The sequence below is a fragment of the Colius striatus genome, chromosome 16, assembly GCF_028858725.1.
Source record: "Colius striatus isolate bColStr4 chromosome 16, bColStr4.1.hap1, whole genome shotgun sequence".
NCBI classification, from domain to species: Eukaryota; Metazoa; Chordata; class Aves; order Coliiformes; family Coliidae; genus Colius; species Colius striatus.
In genome coordinates this window covers 8,823,322-8,839,613 of record NC_084774.1, presented here as the reverse complement: position 1 = coordinate 8,839,613, position 16,292 = coordinate 8,823,322, and the positions used below count along the sequence as shown (strand labels likewise).

General features: G+C 53.9%; 2 protein-coding genes across 3 annotated transcripts in view; one reads left to right on the top strand and one right to left on the bottom strand.

Moving 5' to 3' along the window:
• Window positions 1-9,760, top strand: part of HELZ2 (helicase with zinc finger 2) — a 28,310-nt gene extending 18,550 nt beyond the window's left edge. For both annotated transcript variants that reach the window (XM_062008784.1, XM_062008785.1), the window contains exons 10-20: window positions 373-458; window positions 840-971; window positions 1,229-1,396; window positions 1,635-1,776; window positions 2,219-2,335; window positions 2,949-3,141; window positions 3,876-4,010; window positions 4,290-4,508; window positions 5,094-5,250; window positions 5,684-5,851; window positions 6,316-9,760. In XM_062008784.1, coding sequence (XP_061864768.1) covers window positions 373-458; window positions 840-971; window positions 1,229-1,396; window positions 1,635-1,776; window positions 2,219-2,335; window positions 2,949-3,141; window positions 3,876-4,010; window positions 4,290-4,508; window positions 5,094-5,250; window positions 5,684-5,851; window positions 6,316-6,440 — 1,642 coding nt within the window. In that variant the 3' untranslated portion in view covers window positions 6,441-9,760. The remainder of the gene's footprint in view (window positions 1-372; window positions 459-839; window positions 972-1,228; window positions 1,397-1,634; window positions 1,777-2,218; window positions 2,336-2,948; window positions 3,142-3,875; window positions 4,011-4,289; window positions 4,509-5,093; window positions 5,251-5,683; window positions 5,852-6,315) is intronic.
• Window positions 9,761-10,756: 996 nt separating this feature from the next.
• Window positions 10,757-11,844, bottom strand: FNDC11 (fibronectin type III domain containing 11). The gene has a single exon (XM_010209575.2). It carries the CDS (start codon window positions 11,775-11,777, stop codon window positions 10,782-10,784), a length of 996 nt encoding a protein of 331 aa, XP_010207877.2. The 5' UTR covers window positions 11,778-11,844; the 3' UTR covers window positions 10,757-10,781.
• Window positions 11,845-16,292: the final 4,448 nt, after the last annotated feature.

The window sequence follows — 16,292 nt, the reverse complement described above, 5'->3', positions numbered from 1 at the left end:
GGACTGCTGCGCTCCCACTGCTGTAGCTCCTTCAAGCCAGGATGAGCATCCTTCTGCACCACGAGTTTTAGGGAATAAATGGAAGCTAATCCAATAAAATGGGGTGGGCCATAATAAAATGGGGTTGGGACAGAAGTTGTGCTCCTTGCTCTCAACATGTCTGCAGGCTCAGCTCTCCAGACAGCTGAGAAACAGTCCCAAGTGCCAAAGAGCAAAAACACGAGTTGTTTTGGTTCGAGTTCTTTGTGGAGCGATTTCATGCAACACCAAAGCAGAGGGAGAGAATAAACAAGATGGTTCTGCAAAGCTGCAGTGTCATTTTTCCTGTTTTATGCTGCATTCCATTCATTCTTATTTTCCCTTGTCTGTCAGACGGAAGGAAAATGCAATTTGGAGCCTGAACCACGCCTCTGAGCTCGTGAAAAGCATCGCCCTCGGCCACGAGCCCCCTAAGAGAGGTAGGTGCAGATACTCACCTTCCTTACCTTGTGGCTCCCTGCTTTTGTGGCCAGGCAGGTGCCCTGGCAGCTTCTGTAGGCCATGGGGGTTGTGCTTCCAGACCAAGAGCTCCCCTGGCAAGGGAAGAGAGGAGCTGCTAACCTGGCAGGGTGAAAGCAACAGGGGATGCCCTGGCAGAGAGAGGCACAGGTGGTGCTTTAATGCCCCAGGACTCACAGAGGAGGCTCATGGGCAGAAGATCTTGGCATGACATTACTTTTAGGTGGCCTTGTAAAGGGGCCACAGCTGCTTGGTACCTGCTGCATCCTCCTGTTGAATCACTTGTGTGTGCTGCCTTCAGTAACCTTTAAATGTGTTCTCTTGGCTCTTTGCCGTAACAGTGACAACATCCAGAATCCTGCAGCAAAAATCCTTTGATCTCCCCGGCAGCTACAAGAAGCTTAACGAGAGTCAGAACCAGGCAATTCTGAATGCTCTGAGGAAACCCTTCACACTCATCCAAGGCCCACCAGGTGAGGCTGGAGGAGGTGGGGGGTGACAGGAGTACATCCCTCTACTGTGTCATGAAAGGCGGATGAGGGCTGATGTGTTGCTTTCCACAGGACCCGTGGTGAGGCGGGAGAGGGCAGCGTGGGTTGGCTTCACCCACAGCTCTTCGAGGCAGTCCTCTCAGTCCTTGGGTTTATTTCATGGCTGATCATCCAGATGCTGCTCTTTGAACACTGGCATCGTGGTTAAAGCGTTCTCAGTCAGCTCCTTGTTTTTCTAGGCACTGGGAAAACAGTTGTTGGGACTCACATTGTCTACTGGTTCCATCGGCTGAACGAGGAGAGCGTGGAGAGGGAGCAGAGGCTGCCCCCCGAGGGGGAAAAGCCCCACGGCAGAAAGTGCATCTTGTACTGTGGCCCATCCAACAAGTCCGTTGATGTTGTCGCTGGTAACTGTCTGCTTTAAACCCCTGAAGTGGCTCATACTGGTGGGAGGGGGAATGTGTGAGCAGGAGGGGCAGAAAGAGGGGCTGGTCCTTACAGAAGACCCCTGGGTGCAGGGTGAGGAAGGGTGAAGGGAGGTTGATGAGCAGAGGGTGGGGCGAACGCTGGCCCCTCACTGGCCACGAGCTTTCTCAGCCTGCTGCTGCCTAGTACACTCTGAGCAGACCTGTTCTCCTTCCCCAGAGATGCTGCTGAGGATGAAGGATCTGAAACCACTGAGGGTTTACGGGGAGGCCATTGAAACGATGGAATTCCCCTACCCAGGCAGCAACCGGCACCTCTACCGCAAATCCTTGCGGGATGCGAAACCAAAGCATGAGCTGAGGTAGGAGCAGAGGGCCCTGCAGGCTCTGGGAGTGCTGGGCAGTGCTGTTTGCTGCACTGGTAGAGCTGGGCAACCAGAGCAAATGCAGTTTGCACCCTGCTGCCGTGGAGCAGCACAATTAACCTGCTCGCAGATGACGTTTCCTTCGAGCGATGGCGTGTGGTTGATGTGGCAGCTCGTGGGGAGGCCCAGCTTGTGGGACAGCTCCCAGATGGTTTCATCTGTGTTTTGAGCAGCTCTGAAAAGTCTCATTTCATTCCTGCTTGCAACTGCTAAAGACAAGGGGCTGTGTTTTGTGTCCTCCAGGGTGAAGTGTTGGGTCTATCAAGACGGGCAGTCTGGCTGTGATGTCCTTTAGCTAAGGGGGTTTCTCCACTTCAGACCCCAGATCACTTGGGGCTGTGGTGGGGCAAAAAGATTTATATCTTGACTCTTTATTCAGTGAGATCATCCTGCACCATCGCATCCGGCGGCCACCCAACCCCGGGCACAGGGACATCTGCAACTTCGACGCTCGGATGAGGAGGGGAGAGCAGATAACAGAAGAGGAAACAAAGAAGTGAGTAGAATGAGAGCCCTGTGAGAGCCAGCTGGCTTTGGCCAGTGCCACGTCTGAAGCACTGTCTGGAGGAGCACGGTGCAGCAATCCCCTCCCTCTGCAAGAAGAGCTTTGGGCTGTACTTGCTGAGTCTCAGCTGACACAAACTTGTAGACTCTGTGGGAGAGCCAGAGGATCTGTCCCAGCTCATGCAAGGCGAGGGACTAGTTGAACATGTCAAGACAGATCAATAAGGTGTGTGTTTGGAGTGATGATAGATAAAAAGTGCTCAGCCTGGGGTTAGTGGGACGGTGCAGAGCCTCAGCATCGCTTCTGCTCAGGTGCTGTTGTTGTCCATCTGGACCAAAAGTCATCTTATGCCTCTGTGACACTCGTGTCCTCCACCCTCAGCCCCTGCCCCAAGCTCAGGGCAAAGCACATCCCCTGAAGTGTCCATGCAAAGCCCTTTGCTGGGAACACCAGCTCATCCTGGGGAGGGAGGTGGAGCCACAGTCATTTGGGAAAGTGCAGTCTCTGTCTGGTTCCTGCATGAGGAACCTGGAGACGTTTCCCTTAGGGAGTGTTGGGAAGAGATGTTTTTCCCTTACCTGATCTCTTCTGCACCGACCCCCAGGTACAAGATGCAGTTGGCAGCTGCTCGTGCCTATGAACTGGCGTGTCACGATGTCATCCTGTGCACGTGCTCTGCTGCATCTGCCTCCTCCCTGGAGAAGCTCAATGTCAAGCAGATCATCATCGATGAGTGTGCCATGTCCACAGAGCCTGAGACGCTCATCCCCTTGGTCAGCCACAGCCATGCTGAGAAGGTGAGTCTCCCCCCAGAGATGTGTCTCTTGGACAGCTGCTGAGGACTCTCAAACCTCTCTCACGTCTCCCACCCCTTGCTCTGCCAAGTGGTGCCAGGTTTGAAGGTTGTTCTTGGGAGTATCTGTGGTGGTGTGTCAGTGTTTCAGCCTTCAGGGAGCTGTTTCCTCTGAGGTGTAACTGTAGTAATTAGAATCAGCAGTACATTGAGCACTGGCACTAAATGCACGAGCTGAGCGTTATCTGTTCACATCACATGAAGCAGAGTCACACAGACCTGCTGCAGGCCTGAAAGCTGAGATGGAGAACTGCTGCATCTGCTCACCTCTCTGCTGTGTGCAGCAGCTCAGCCTCTTGGCTTCAGGCAGTTACAGCCACACTGTCTCCTCTGAACTTGCTCTTGGCTTTGTGCAAGGGGAAACAAGTGCTGCTGTGGCTGGGGCTTTGGTGCTTGTTTACAGGGTGGGAGCCACTGCCACCAAAAGTGCCCTGGCCCAGGTGCAAGGTGTCAACAGGACACGAAGCACAGAGCAGATCTCAGCAGAATCTGCTGCATGATGTCCTTCTCCTATCACACGGGCACAAGGCTCCGTGTTACCTGGGTCAAGATCTTCATACAACACCCAGCATGGTCTTTGAGGTGACTGTAACTGTACGGTAAAGTGTCAGTGTGCAAAGAGCCTCCTGCCTTCAGTGCCACCACCCTGGTACCTGAGGTGGCTGCTCTTCATTGCAGGTGGTTTTGCTGGGAGATCACAAACAGCTGCGGCCTGTGGTCAACAACGACTTCTGCAAGAGCCTGGGCATGGAGACGTCTCTGTTCGAGCGGTACCGGGAGCAGGCGTGGATGCTGGACGTGCAGTACCGCATGGTGAGGGCCTGAGGGCTTTGGCTTCGCTGCAGCACACAAAATGCTGCTCCCAGGCTTTGCCTCGAGCCACCAGCACACACACACACACACACACAAACACAAACACACACTCACTCACTCTCCGTTAGCTCTTCCCCTTCCTCGAGCAATGGGCATTGCCCTGGGACCACCTGCACCACAGTGGCCTTGCAGGGGGAAGCCTGCCCAAAAAGCTGCTGTGGGTTAACAAGGTCCTTGGGTTTCCTTCACCCCAGCTTCTCCCTTTTTTTTCTCTGCCAGCACAAAAGCATCTGCAAGTTCCCATCGCAGGAGTTCTACGAAACGCGGCTAAAGACGTGTCCCCAGCTGAGCCGCAGACACAGCGTGTTCCACCACCGGGACTGCGGCTGCTGCCCCATCGTCTTCGGGCACGTGGAGGGGAAGGAGCAGAGCCTCATGATTTCTACTGAGGAAGGAAATGAGAACTCCAAAGCCAACCTAGAGGAAGCGATGCAGGCGGTGAGGAGGGTCCTGGGGAGCTGCTGGAGCTGCAAAAGGGAGGGCGCTGGGGGTTGGGGAGGGATGATGGGTAGTGGTGGGGGGTGAAGGTCAGTGGGGTGCAGTGTCTGTCTGATGGGTCTGGAGGGTGCCACGATGCCCCTTGGCCAGAGGCAGCTGTAGGGAAACGTGACCCAGAGCAGCAGGAGCAGCAGAGCCAGGCACCATGGCTGCCCTGGGAATGGGGTGCTGGAGGGATCTAGGGACAGGGTGCTGGAGGGACCTGGGAATGGGGTGCTGGAGGGATCTAGGGATGGGGTGCTGGAGGGATCTAGGGACAGGGTGCTGGAGGGACCTGGGAATGGGGTGCTGGAGGGACCTGGGAATGGGGTGCTGGAGGGATCTAGGGACGGGGTGCTGGAGGGACCTAGGGATGGGGTGCTGGAGGGATCTAGGGACAGGATGCTGGAGGGATCTAGGGATGGGGTGCTGGAGGGATCTAGGGATGGGGTGCTGGAGGGACCTAGGGACGGGGTGCTGGAGGGATCTAGGGAAGGGTGCTGGAGGGCTGTGGCTCCCAGGTGAGCAGGACTCTGCTCTCCCCAGGTGAGGCTGGCGAAGCAGCTGACACTAGATGGCACCATCAAGCCGGAGAGCATCGCCATCCTGAGCCCCTACAGCGCCCAGGTGTCCGAGATCAACAAGAGCCTCCACAGGGAGGGCGTCAGCGGAGTCACCGTCTGCACCATCACGAAGAGCCAAGGTAATGGTGGCAGGAAGAGGGGGAGGGCTGGTTCTGGTGTCTCCTGCTTTCCCAAGGACTGAAGCAACATCTCCCAGGGACAGTCTTGGAGCAAATCCTACAGCAGGCTCATGGCAGCCCTGGAGGAAGCATCTCTGGGCCGGATTTCTGGGTGATTTGTCCCATATATAGTAATAAATGCTCTGGAAACCTCTGAGTGCCCAGGCAGGGTGAGACTGATGCAGGCAGGAAGGTGTGGAAGGGAGGGAGTGTTAACTGCCACAACACATGCTCCATGGGGAACAGCAGCCAGCAGCCCCACGACCTTCACAGCTGGGGAAACCCCCACTTTGGCTGCAGCTTTGCAGGTCTTGCTGAAGAGAAATGAGTGTCTCATGAGGCAGAAGAGAGACCAGAGCCTTCTAAACCCATCTCTTTCCATTCTCCTCTCTAGGGAGTGAGTGGAGATACGTGATCCTGTCGACTGTACGCTCCTGCCCACGGTCAGAGATCGACAGGAAGCCCACCAAGAGCTGGCAGAAGAAGTACCTGGGGTTTATTACTGACCCCAACCAGGTCAATGTCGGCATCACACGAGCTCAGGAAGGACTCTGCATTTTAGGTAGGTGTCCTGGGAGCCTGCACAGCCCTGCAGGGGAGCAGCCTGCTGCCACCTGTGGTCTTGCTTTACTCTTCTGCCCTTTAGGGGGGGTCTGTGGCTTTGAAACTGGGCTGTGGGCAATCTGTGCCCAGCACAGCTCATGCACAGCAAATACAGCACAAACAGGTAGTTTCCTCTCACCTTCTGGTTCAGACCACTTTGCTTCTGTCAATTGCATGCCAGAGCTCTCTCCTAGCAGAATTTGGCTGCTTGTTTTCCTCCCAATCAGGCAGCTGTGGGCTGTGATGTGTGGGGAAGCTGCTCACAGGTATGACAGCACTGAGAAAGGAGCTGGGATTTCAGAGCTCTGGCTGAAGGGAATGTCCCTGCACTTACCCAGTGGGCTGAAAGGTTACACACAAAGTTCTGTGACAAGAGCCTCAGAATCTCTCCTGGCTGCTAACCCACTGCCCCTGTGCTCTCAGGGAACCAGTACCTGCTGGAGTGCAACCCTTTGTGGAGGAGGCTGCTGCAGCACTACCGGCAGCACAACTGCTCTGCTGCAGCCCAGGACATCCTCGTCAGGAAGAGTTTGGCCTTCCAGCGCTGAGGATGGGCTGGACCTCCAGGAGCTCACCCCTCCCCCTGAACTGCCTGATGTGTGCCTTGGGAAGGAGGAAATCTTTCCATCAGTGAATGACCTACGGGACCAAATGCAGAGAGGGAGTTGGGATGTTCCTCTGCAGGGTGCCAGCTCAGCCTGGCCTTGTGCTCTGGCATCCTGGGGCGGGGGTTTCATCCTTGTGCCCTTGGACAGGAACTTTCAGCTCTAGCAAACCAAAAAGCATTGGAAATGGATGGATTGGGGGGGAGGGGGTGACTTTCTTAATGATGATAGTATTTTTTTACCTGTGAGAGGCTCAGCAGAGCCCCCATCCATCCCAGCAGCCAGTGCTGCTGCGCTTCGGGGACCAAACGGGCCGTCGGTCGAGGATAGAATGAGCTGCAGGACCAAAGCTGCTGAGTGCTGCCACTCGCTTTCAAAACCAAGACCAGGGGATTTTTAAAGGATTCTTACTTCTCAAAGCAGAGAAAACAATTTGTGTTGTCCTGAGGTGTGTGTGTGGGGGGAGTTTTTAAGCAAAGGAAGAAGCACAGAGAGAGCCACGTGCCACAGTTGCCTGGCTGCAGCTGTTCTCGCAGCGTTCGTCACGGAGCCAAGGCCAAGCTGGTCTTGTAAATGGGTTTCCATGCTCTTTGTGCAAAGGATGTGTCCTCACCTGGTGAGTAACGACAGGCAAGGGCCAGTCCTACCAGGAAACGTGGGAATTTGTAAGTGTGTTGTGTTTTCTGTGAAGGCTCCTCCACTCAGAGCCCCCTTTCCTGTGATTTTAAAGCTGCTTCTAATTTATTGACTTTTAACTCTGTGACTCTGTTTCACAGTCTTAACAGCCCGAGGTTTGAAGAGTGGTGATGGAAATGTGATAAATGGAGCACAGCATATCTGTGTATACTGTATGTTGTGGTTTATTTAAGTAGCCCCACTGCTGCAGACTGGGAGCTGCGACTGTGCAGCTGCAGGAGGCTGCTCCTGCCTGGGCACGGCTCATGGGGCAGATCTGTGCTGGGGAAGAGGTGCTCTCTGCCTTATCACAGAGCTGCTTGTGTGAAGCACCATCTTTTTGAGGGAGGGGGTGTCTTTTTATCTCATTTCAATTCTGAATGTATGAAGTGCCTGTCTCAGGAGCACACGCCTGGCTGGCTGCAGACGTTGGCCTGGGCTGGAGCTGAGGTGCAGTGCTGGGACACACACAGCGTCCTGGCTGTGAGCCAAGGGGGCCTGGGGCTTCCCAGCCCTGTGGCAGGGAGGAATTTTGTCCTGTGTTTGCAAGTGCAGCAAGGCTCTTTCCAGCAGGGAGGGATGTGCAATACGAGGGTGTTGTGTCCAGAACGGTCCCTGTTTGACGCCGTGTCTCTGCTCATGACTCTGTTCCTGGGTGAGAAATGCTCTTGTTCTCTTTCTTATTTTAAACACCTTCCTGCACTTCTGCATTTAGTGGGTTTGACCCAGGCTTGCTGTTGGCTTACTGAAGCAGAAGTGGTGGGGCCTGGAAGGACCCTGCAGAGCTGCTCCAGCCCAACCCCTGCTCCAGCAGGTTCCCCCGGCTCATGGGGCACAGGAACGTGTCCAGGTGGGGTTGGAAACCTCCTGAGAAGGAGCCTCCACACCCTCCCTGGGCAGCCTGGGCCAGGGCTCCCTCACCTGAAGAACAAAGGAGTTTCTCCTAGTATAATAACAGGCACATGGCTGGTGATGCCATGGGGGACAGGAGCCCATAGGAAGGAATTCCCACTGTTTTTGAAGTAGCCTGATAGAAGCTGGGAAGGTGTAAAGTTCATTGTTCTTTGCTGTCACCCCAGCTGAGGTCTTAAAGCTTCTGCACCAGGCTGCTTTTGCTAATGTTATTGCAAAATAAGCTTTTAGAGGGATCATTTTGTGGACAGCTGAGATCAGGCAGGGACGTGTGGGAAATGGCAGGAGATGCTGGAATTGGGATAAGTGCTTCAGCACAGTGCCAGCATCATTCTGAATGTCACCTCAGTCCTTTAGAACTGATGGGCCTCATTTTCCTGAGCTGATGTAAGAGAAGAGTCTCTCCTCCAGGTGTTTTTTTTAGCTGGTTGTTTTATCTGTAACACAAATGAAGAGACTCACACACTCACCCCAGGTGTGATGGCTCGGTGGGGTTTGGCCACGTGTCTGCATAGCTCAAGGAGGAGACCTCACAAAGCATCTCCCTTTGCCCTCAGCAGCAGCAAATAGATATTTACTGCTACTCCTTGGAGGGTAAAGCTTGGACTGAAATGCTTTCCTTGGTGACTTGTGTTGCAAGACAATGTACACACGTGGTTTCGTCCTTTGCAGATGCATTTTATAGCTGGTGTTTGGCAAATGGTGCTCTGGAGCACCCAGGCAGCAGACCCAGCCAGGCTGGACTCTGGAGCTGTGGGCAGGGACCTGGGAGTTGGTCACAGAGCTGCAAGAGTCAGGGATAGCAGAAAGTGCAATTAATCAGTTATTAGAGACTGTGAGTGAGAGCTGAACGTTGTGTTCTCATCCTTGTGCTCCCAGAGAAGAGTCATAGACACCGAGGGGAGACAGTTCAGAGCAGTCTGGGGCCACCTGCACACTGAGCTCTGCATTTCCTTTTGAATGAGTTTGATGTTCCAGCACAAGCTCTTAAAAACACTTGTTAAAAACCCCCAAAGCCACCAAAGCTTTGGTCACTGCCAAGGCAGAGGCAGCGTGGGGCACAGGGTGTCTGCTGGTCACAGGCTCTGCACCTCCCACAGCTCCCAAAGGAAGGCTGGGGAGGGACAGGAGCCGTGGTTCCTGCAGCAGCACAACTTCTGAGTCATGCTCCAGCACTCTCTGAGAGCTCGAGCCCCTGCTGCACTGGGCTGTGGTGGTCCCTGCAGTGGCAGCCACACCATTGCCCTGTGTCCCACTGGCACTGCCAGGGATGCCCCAACCCACCCAGAGCTAGGAAAGAGGTTTCCTAGGAGAGGTCCTTGGCTCCAGCTGGTGAAGGAGGAGCCCAAAGGACTCAGTTTTGGTGCAGGATTTGGCCAGGTGTGTGTAGGACAATCAGTTTACTGCAATAAATCGTTAGACAATGGCAATGACCCGTGAGGTGTCCTGGAGGGTGACTCAAGGAGCTTCCAGGGGGGCAGGTTTTTATCTTTTGTATGGCTGTGACTCACAGCAAACCTCAAATGATGTTTTGGATACAAATATTTGTACCTGCTTCTACTGTTTCTAAGAATGAACCTCAGCATCCCTTTGGGGTTTTTTGTTGTTTTATATTTAAGCCATAATTGTAAAGAAATGATTGGGGTTTATTTAACTAATAAATTTTAATAGTAAAAGTCCTGTTTGTGTGATGGTTTCACTGGAACCTCTGTGGGGAATTCAGACTGAACCAGGTGGTTAAAGAAGAAAAGGAGCTTTAACTGCAGTACAGGGAAGGGGGAGTTGTTTTCTGTACGTTGATGTGTGGCTGTGTCACCCTTCCCTGCTTTTCTGGGGAGGTTGTTGTTGCTTTTGTGGGGTTTTTTCTTAGGTCAGGGTGGTCTTTTCACTCACTGTGGAGAGGTGGGCATGAAATGATGCTTAGGGATCTTCAGGCACTGGGTGTAGAGGGGAAAAGGAAGCAGAGATGGAGGTGAGGTGGAGTGAGTGGTATGAAGAGCTCAGGGTTCAGTTCAGGTGTTTTGGAAGAAGAAGAAGGGAAAAAATAACTTGGAGAGGGGAAAAAGACCCCAACCCAACATCAGTGTGGGGGCATGGTGCTGGGCATCAGTGTGGGGGCATGGTCCTGAGCATCAGTGTGGGGACATGGTGCTGAGCATCAGTGTGAGGGCATGGTCCTGAGCATCAGTGTGGGGGCATGGTCCTGGGCATCAGTGTGAGGGCATGGTGCTGGGCATCACTGAGATGGCATGGTGCTGGGCATTACTGTGGGGGCATAGAGCTGGGCATCAGTGTGGGGGCATGGTGCTGGGCATCAGTGTGGGGACATGGTGCTGGGCATCTGTGTGAGGGCATGGTCCTGGGCACCATCCAGGGGAGGGAAAGCAGCAGGTGATGGAGATGCTTCTGCCTCCTGTGCTCTGCACCCGAGCTGTGCTGCAGCTCTGCCTGCTCCTGCCCACTCCCACTGCTGAGTTCTGGCCGTGGGGATGAGAGTCCCAAGCTCTGCCTGAGGGTGTTGTGTGGTGTGAGAACCTTGTGCTGCCATTAACCTGGCCACATTTGGGGTGGAGCTGTTGAAAACAGAACGAGTTCAGTTTCACACAGGAGGCTTCGAACCATCACTTTCACCTTTATTTCTTTCTCGTTCCTACATTTCAAAGGGACAAAGCGAGGAAACTGTTCTTCTGTGCCACCTCATCCCTCTGGTGAGCAAGCTGCTTCATCCCCCGTTTCAACAGCATCACTTTTTGTCTTCAGCACGATGCTGTCGTGCCAGTTTTCATAGACAAGGGTCTCATCCTCCTGCCTCCTGACCGTGAACTCATAGGATCTCCCAGGCTGCAGGTTCTTGATTATGCACGTGTTGGAGAAGACTGTCTGAATCCTGCTGTGTCCTGCTTCCCTCCGTCTGTCTTCTGTCAGCAGCCTCAAGTGCAGTTCACACCATTGGAGGTCAGTGTCCTGATCCTCACTGAACCACTTGAGCTTGGCCCATTTCTTGTGTGCAAACGACTCTCTCCGGTCGAAGATCAGCGGCGCCCTGGTGTAGAGCGAAACACTGAACGGGGGGTGTTCGGTGTCTCGGAGATAAACAGAGGAGAGCAAACGGTGCTTGATGTGGAGCTTTCCCGGCTCTTCCACAGACAGGAGAGTTTCCACAAAGGTGGAGAGCTTGGCCATTTTCTGCTTTATCAGGTCCCACTGGGACAGGAAGGTTCTTATGTCACAAGCCCTCACGTAGCTGTTCAGCTCCTCCTGACCTTGCTCCAGCTGTTCCAGCAGCTCAGTTAGAAGTGTCAGCTGGATTTCTGTCTGGTTTTTTCCCAGCTTCTTTATCCTCTGTAGCTGCACGTGGTCTGTTACATCCAAGAGGTTGGCAGTGTACATCATATTGTCCTGGTCTTTCAGGTTCACCTGTTTGGGCTTAATCTCCAGGTAGAAGTAGGACTTCTGCAGCAGCTCAGCCTTGGCCCGGTGGTGCTGCAGGCGGAGGAGGTTCAGCTCGCTCTGCACGTACTGCAGGACAAGGTGCTTCCTCTCCAAGTACAGCTCCTTGCTGACACTGCATTCCTTGCTGACACTGCATTCCTTGCTGCCTCTGCAGTCCTTGCTGCCTCTGCATTCCTCCTCCTCCTCGCTCTGCCCAGGGCTCTCCGGCCCCGTCCCGAGTCCGTTCAGAGTCGCAGCCATGCTGCCAAAGCTCAGCCTCTGACTAAGGAAGGAGCAGCGACAACACTGAGAACCAGAGGAGAAGAGCAGCTGGGAGGGAGTAGGATGGTGGCTCTTCTCTCTTCATTAGAGCCTGGCCTAGCTCTGCCCAGCTGTGGCACGGGCTGTGGGGTGGGCTGTGGCTCCAGGGGATTTGCCCATCATCATCATCATCATCATCATCAGTTTCTAATGTTTTGTGTCATCTCCTTTTACAGGTTCCAACGAACTGGCCTCCTCTGTCCCTCCCCTTCCTGAGGGTTCTACCTCAGCTTAATAGCTTCACTGGCAGGAGTCACTCTCTGATACACTCTGCCAAAACCTGTCCCTATCTTACTCTCTTCTGTTTCATCCCAATGAGACCCTTTGTACTCCTCCAAGCAATTTCTTCCCACTCTTCTACATCTCTGGAGATGTCTGTTTTCCTCTCTTTGTAATCTGAGACACATCTTCTAAGCCAGTTCCTACAGCTACATAATCACCCTGGTGATTCAAATTAACCCTCTGCCCCCCCAGCAAGCTGATGAGCAGCAGACAGAGCCATGCAACACACCCAGTGCTGCCTCACAGCAGCTCAAGGGGAGTGCCAGCGTTTCCCTGGCACCTCTGCCTTCACCAGCACGTATCCAGCAGCACCCTGACACTGCTGTCACTGAGGCATTGCTGTCCCTTTCCTTGCTTTTAGTTTGCATCATCACTTCATCCAGGATCTCCACTTGCTTTCTTGTAGAAACAACCAGAGCACTGTTAGTCTCTAAGCAATGCCCAGTAGGAGAATGAAACACTTGGGAAGGGATAATGGTTGCTTGGTGAGGTGTTGAGGCTGCTGAGCCAAGATGGAAGGTGTTTGTTGTGCTGAAGCACCTGTGGCTCACACACACGAGCTAAATAGATGCCTGTGTGTGTGTGTGTGTTGCTGGTGGCATTGTGATGGGACCCAGCTTGAGCAGGAGACACCTGCCTTTCACACTCCTGATCTGAATGAGAAATAAACCCAGAATTCTCTAAGGATGGCTTTTGTGGCCCCAGCCAGACTGCAGAGGTGTCATCTGGCAACAGGTCACTGTCCTCAGCCTGTGTCATCTCCTGGCTATAGCTGCCCTGGTTCTTTTAGCACCTAACTGGGAGGTTTTGATTCGTGCATGTCTTGTAGAACATCACTAGGCAGCATCTGGTTGACAAAGCCAATTTTCTCAGCCTCCTTTCCCCTAAATACCTAACAGAACTCCCACCACTCCTCACAGGAGCTTCAGGCCTTGGTACACCTTCCAGCTGCCTGGCCCCTGGCAGCTCTGCCATTTCAGCCCATTCACTCATCCACAGCAGCTCCTTTTTCCCCCCAAATCTGACATTAACTTAAAAAAACAACCCCAAACCAAGCTGGATTTCTTTTTCACTTCTTTCCAGAAGAGCTTGACAAAGCAGTGGCAGTTCCTGGCATCCCTGTGTGGTGTGCACCAGGCACAGCACACACCCCCCCCAGGTTACATCACCCTGCTTTCAGAGCACTTTGGCTCTCCAGGACAGTCTGTTTGCCCACAGACAGAGCTGTCATTGTGCCTGTTTTCCCTTTCTGTATTTGTAGCCCTTTTTTCTTGCCAGAAAAGGCTCTTTTCCCAGGAGTGTCCCTATGTTTGCAGCCTGGGAGGCTCCAGGTGCCCAAGCTGGGGGCTGTGGTTGCCTAAGTCCTGGTCCCTGAGGTAAGAGCCGAGCCCAGGAAGGGCCAAACCTGCCTGATTGAGTCCCATTGAGCCCTGACCCTCGAGTCAGGCTCAGTCCATCATCAGGTCCCTGGTGACACACTGTTGTGTGTGAGGTTGGGAGGGTCCCAAGCTGCCACCAGCATGGCCCAGGATGAGGCTCCAGCTCCTCACAGAATCATTACTGTTGGGAAAGATCTTCAAGTCCAACCACTCCTGGGCATTCACAGGAGCTGTTTGCTGTCCCTGCACCCTGCTTCAAAGAATCCCCTAGCTCAGGGGGCACAGGAACGTGTCCAGGTGGGGTTTGAAGCCCTCCAAGAAAGGAGCCTCCACACCCTCCCTGGGCAGCCAGGGCCAGGGCTCCCTCACCTCAGCACCAAAGGGCTTTCTCCTCCTGTGCCAGGGGAACTTCCAGCTTGTGCCCATTACCCCTCGTCCTGTCACTTGAGACAACAGAAAAAAAGAGTCCCCTCACCCTCCTGACATCCCCACCTCAGCTATTTTTATGTTCCCTGTCTCTCTTCAACTGGGGAGCCCAGAACTGGAAGCAGGACTCCAGAAGCATCCCCCCCCCCCCCCCCCCAGTCATGCCCTGGCTCCCAGCACCCCCCAACCTCTCCCCCAGGCCTCTGATTTTCACCATGATGCTCTTTGCTCTTAACATTGGTGGTCTGTGGGGGTAGAACCCCGACTGTCTACAGGCTTGTAGGCTTCAAACCCATTCATACCTGCTCCTCTGGAAATGCCAATCATCTGCTCCTTGGCTGCCCCCTTCGCCCTCTGGTCCCTGGGGAAACGTGGGACCTTGGCTTTGGTGGCACTGGGCCAGCCCTGAGGGCAGACAGCTCTGTGTGTGTGAGGAGGAGCGTGGCCACTCTCTCCTCTGCCTGCCTGGTGACACAGAGAGCTGTGTCACAATGCCTGGCTGCTGCCATGGCACTGCCATGTATCTCCAGGGGAGACAAGGTGGGTCCTTGGGCTGTGATGGGGAGATGCTGAGGGTTGTGAACAGCCCTGCCCTGAATCCCTGAGCATTGGGGCATCCTCCCAAGCACCCACTGCTGCTCTGCCTGGGACCTGCCCTCAGCATGGCTTGGAGTGGCTCAGGGATACCCAGAGATGGGCTTCAGCTGTGCTCTTTGCTGCTTCACAGCTGTTGCTGCTTGCCCAGGAATGTGTAAATGCTCTGGGGTACTAATGGGCTGTAGGTAGTTTTGCTTTTGGAGGGTGACTCTTGCAGCCCTTCCCTCTGAGGCCAGGCAACTCCAGGGCTTTGCTCTCTGCTGCTTCACCCAGTGCCAGGGGTTTTGTTAAACACATCATCCTTATTACAGAGATGTGTTGAAGCAGGGTATAAACTCCTTCAAACTTCCTTTTGAGCAGGAAGGGATTTTCCTCCTCTGCTTTGCTGTGGGCTCTGAATGGCCAGGCAGATGGTTTCTCGTGGAGAAGAGACCAGTTCCTGGTAAAACTCAATCCCGTGACCCAGGTGTTCATCAGCCTCCAGACAGGCACCCTGCCTCTGCAGGTGCCCTCATACCCCCTGCAATGAAACCAGGGTCAGGGTTTAGCCTCAGTGCTGCCTTGGCTGCTGCACCTCTGCTCAGGCTTTTGAACTGAAGGATGGACAAGAGCCGTAAGAGCAGCCCTGAGCTGAAGCCTGAACACCAAGGGAGGAGAGCTGTCACCTCAGCAAATCAATGCCACTTGTCAAGGCAGCCAGAGCTTAGCATTTCATTTCACAGCTGCCAAGAGATTAACTACACAATTGTCAGGTGTGAGTCTCTTGACAGCCCAGGGAAATCAGGGTCTGAGGCCGTGCTGGGTGCAGATGGGGAGCAAAGAGCGTCTGGGAACAACACCCTGTACCTGCAGGAAATAGTCCATGTCCTGGATGCCAGCCCTGTGGTTTGGGCTGTGTGTGCTGGCAACTGTCCTCTTCCCTCTGCCTGGGTGGTCTGAGGGCTTAAGGACATCAGAAGAGTCCTGTGAAGGTCCAGCTCACCTCCTGCTCCAGCCAGGGCCTGTGCCAGCTGCCTGGGAAGGGGGTTAAAGCAAGGCTTGTACTTTGGGTCCATTCCCCTGGCACCTTCCCATCCCCTGATTTCTGCAGGTGTGATGGTGTCTTTGTGTTTGATAGCTCTGGTGGAGAGCAAGTCTGCCTTTGAGCTGATGAGGTCCAGGCTAGCCAGGCTGCTCCTGTAACCCCAAACTCACCTGAACCAAGTGGATGATGAAAGGATCACCCAGCTGAGCTGAGTGCAGTGGCTGAGCTGCTCACGCAGCAAAGGTGAAGTCCTGGCCTTACACAGCTTTGCTCCTCGTTTTGCCAAAGGATGAGGATGTCCCCTGAGCACTTTCTATGAGCACAGCACTGGGTTTATTGCTGGAGCTGTGCAGAGGCTGTCACCCTGGGCTTGTACTCTCATGGCCATGGATGCTCACCTTCATCTCGAGCTCAGCATGGAGAACGGAGTCTCCTTGGCTGCCCCTGTCCTGGCCAAGCTGCTGCCTTGATTTCAGGAACATAAGCATAAACCTGCTTAGAGTCTGCAGCTAAAATTGCATCAGGGATCAATTCACATATCAGATTTTACAGCATTCTACAAAGCTCTTTCAAATGGGTTTGAAGCATTCAAACAGGCTGCAGCCCTTGTTCCCCTCTCAGCAGCTCAGCAGAGCTGACAGCCATTGTCTGCCACGTTTGTCATCCTGCCCTGGCCTCCTGTCCATGGCATCGAAGTAAAGAACTTGTTAGTCCTGCCTTTGAGATCAAGATATAAGCAGACAATTG

What these genes read in the sequence shown, in the direction of transcription:
- FNDC11 (XM_010209575.2), bottom strand. Translation starts at nt 11,777, where the DNA reads ATGGCTGCGACTCTGAACGGACTCGGGACGGGGCCGGAGAGCCCTGGG.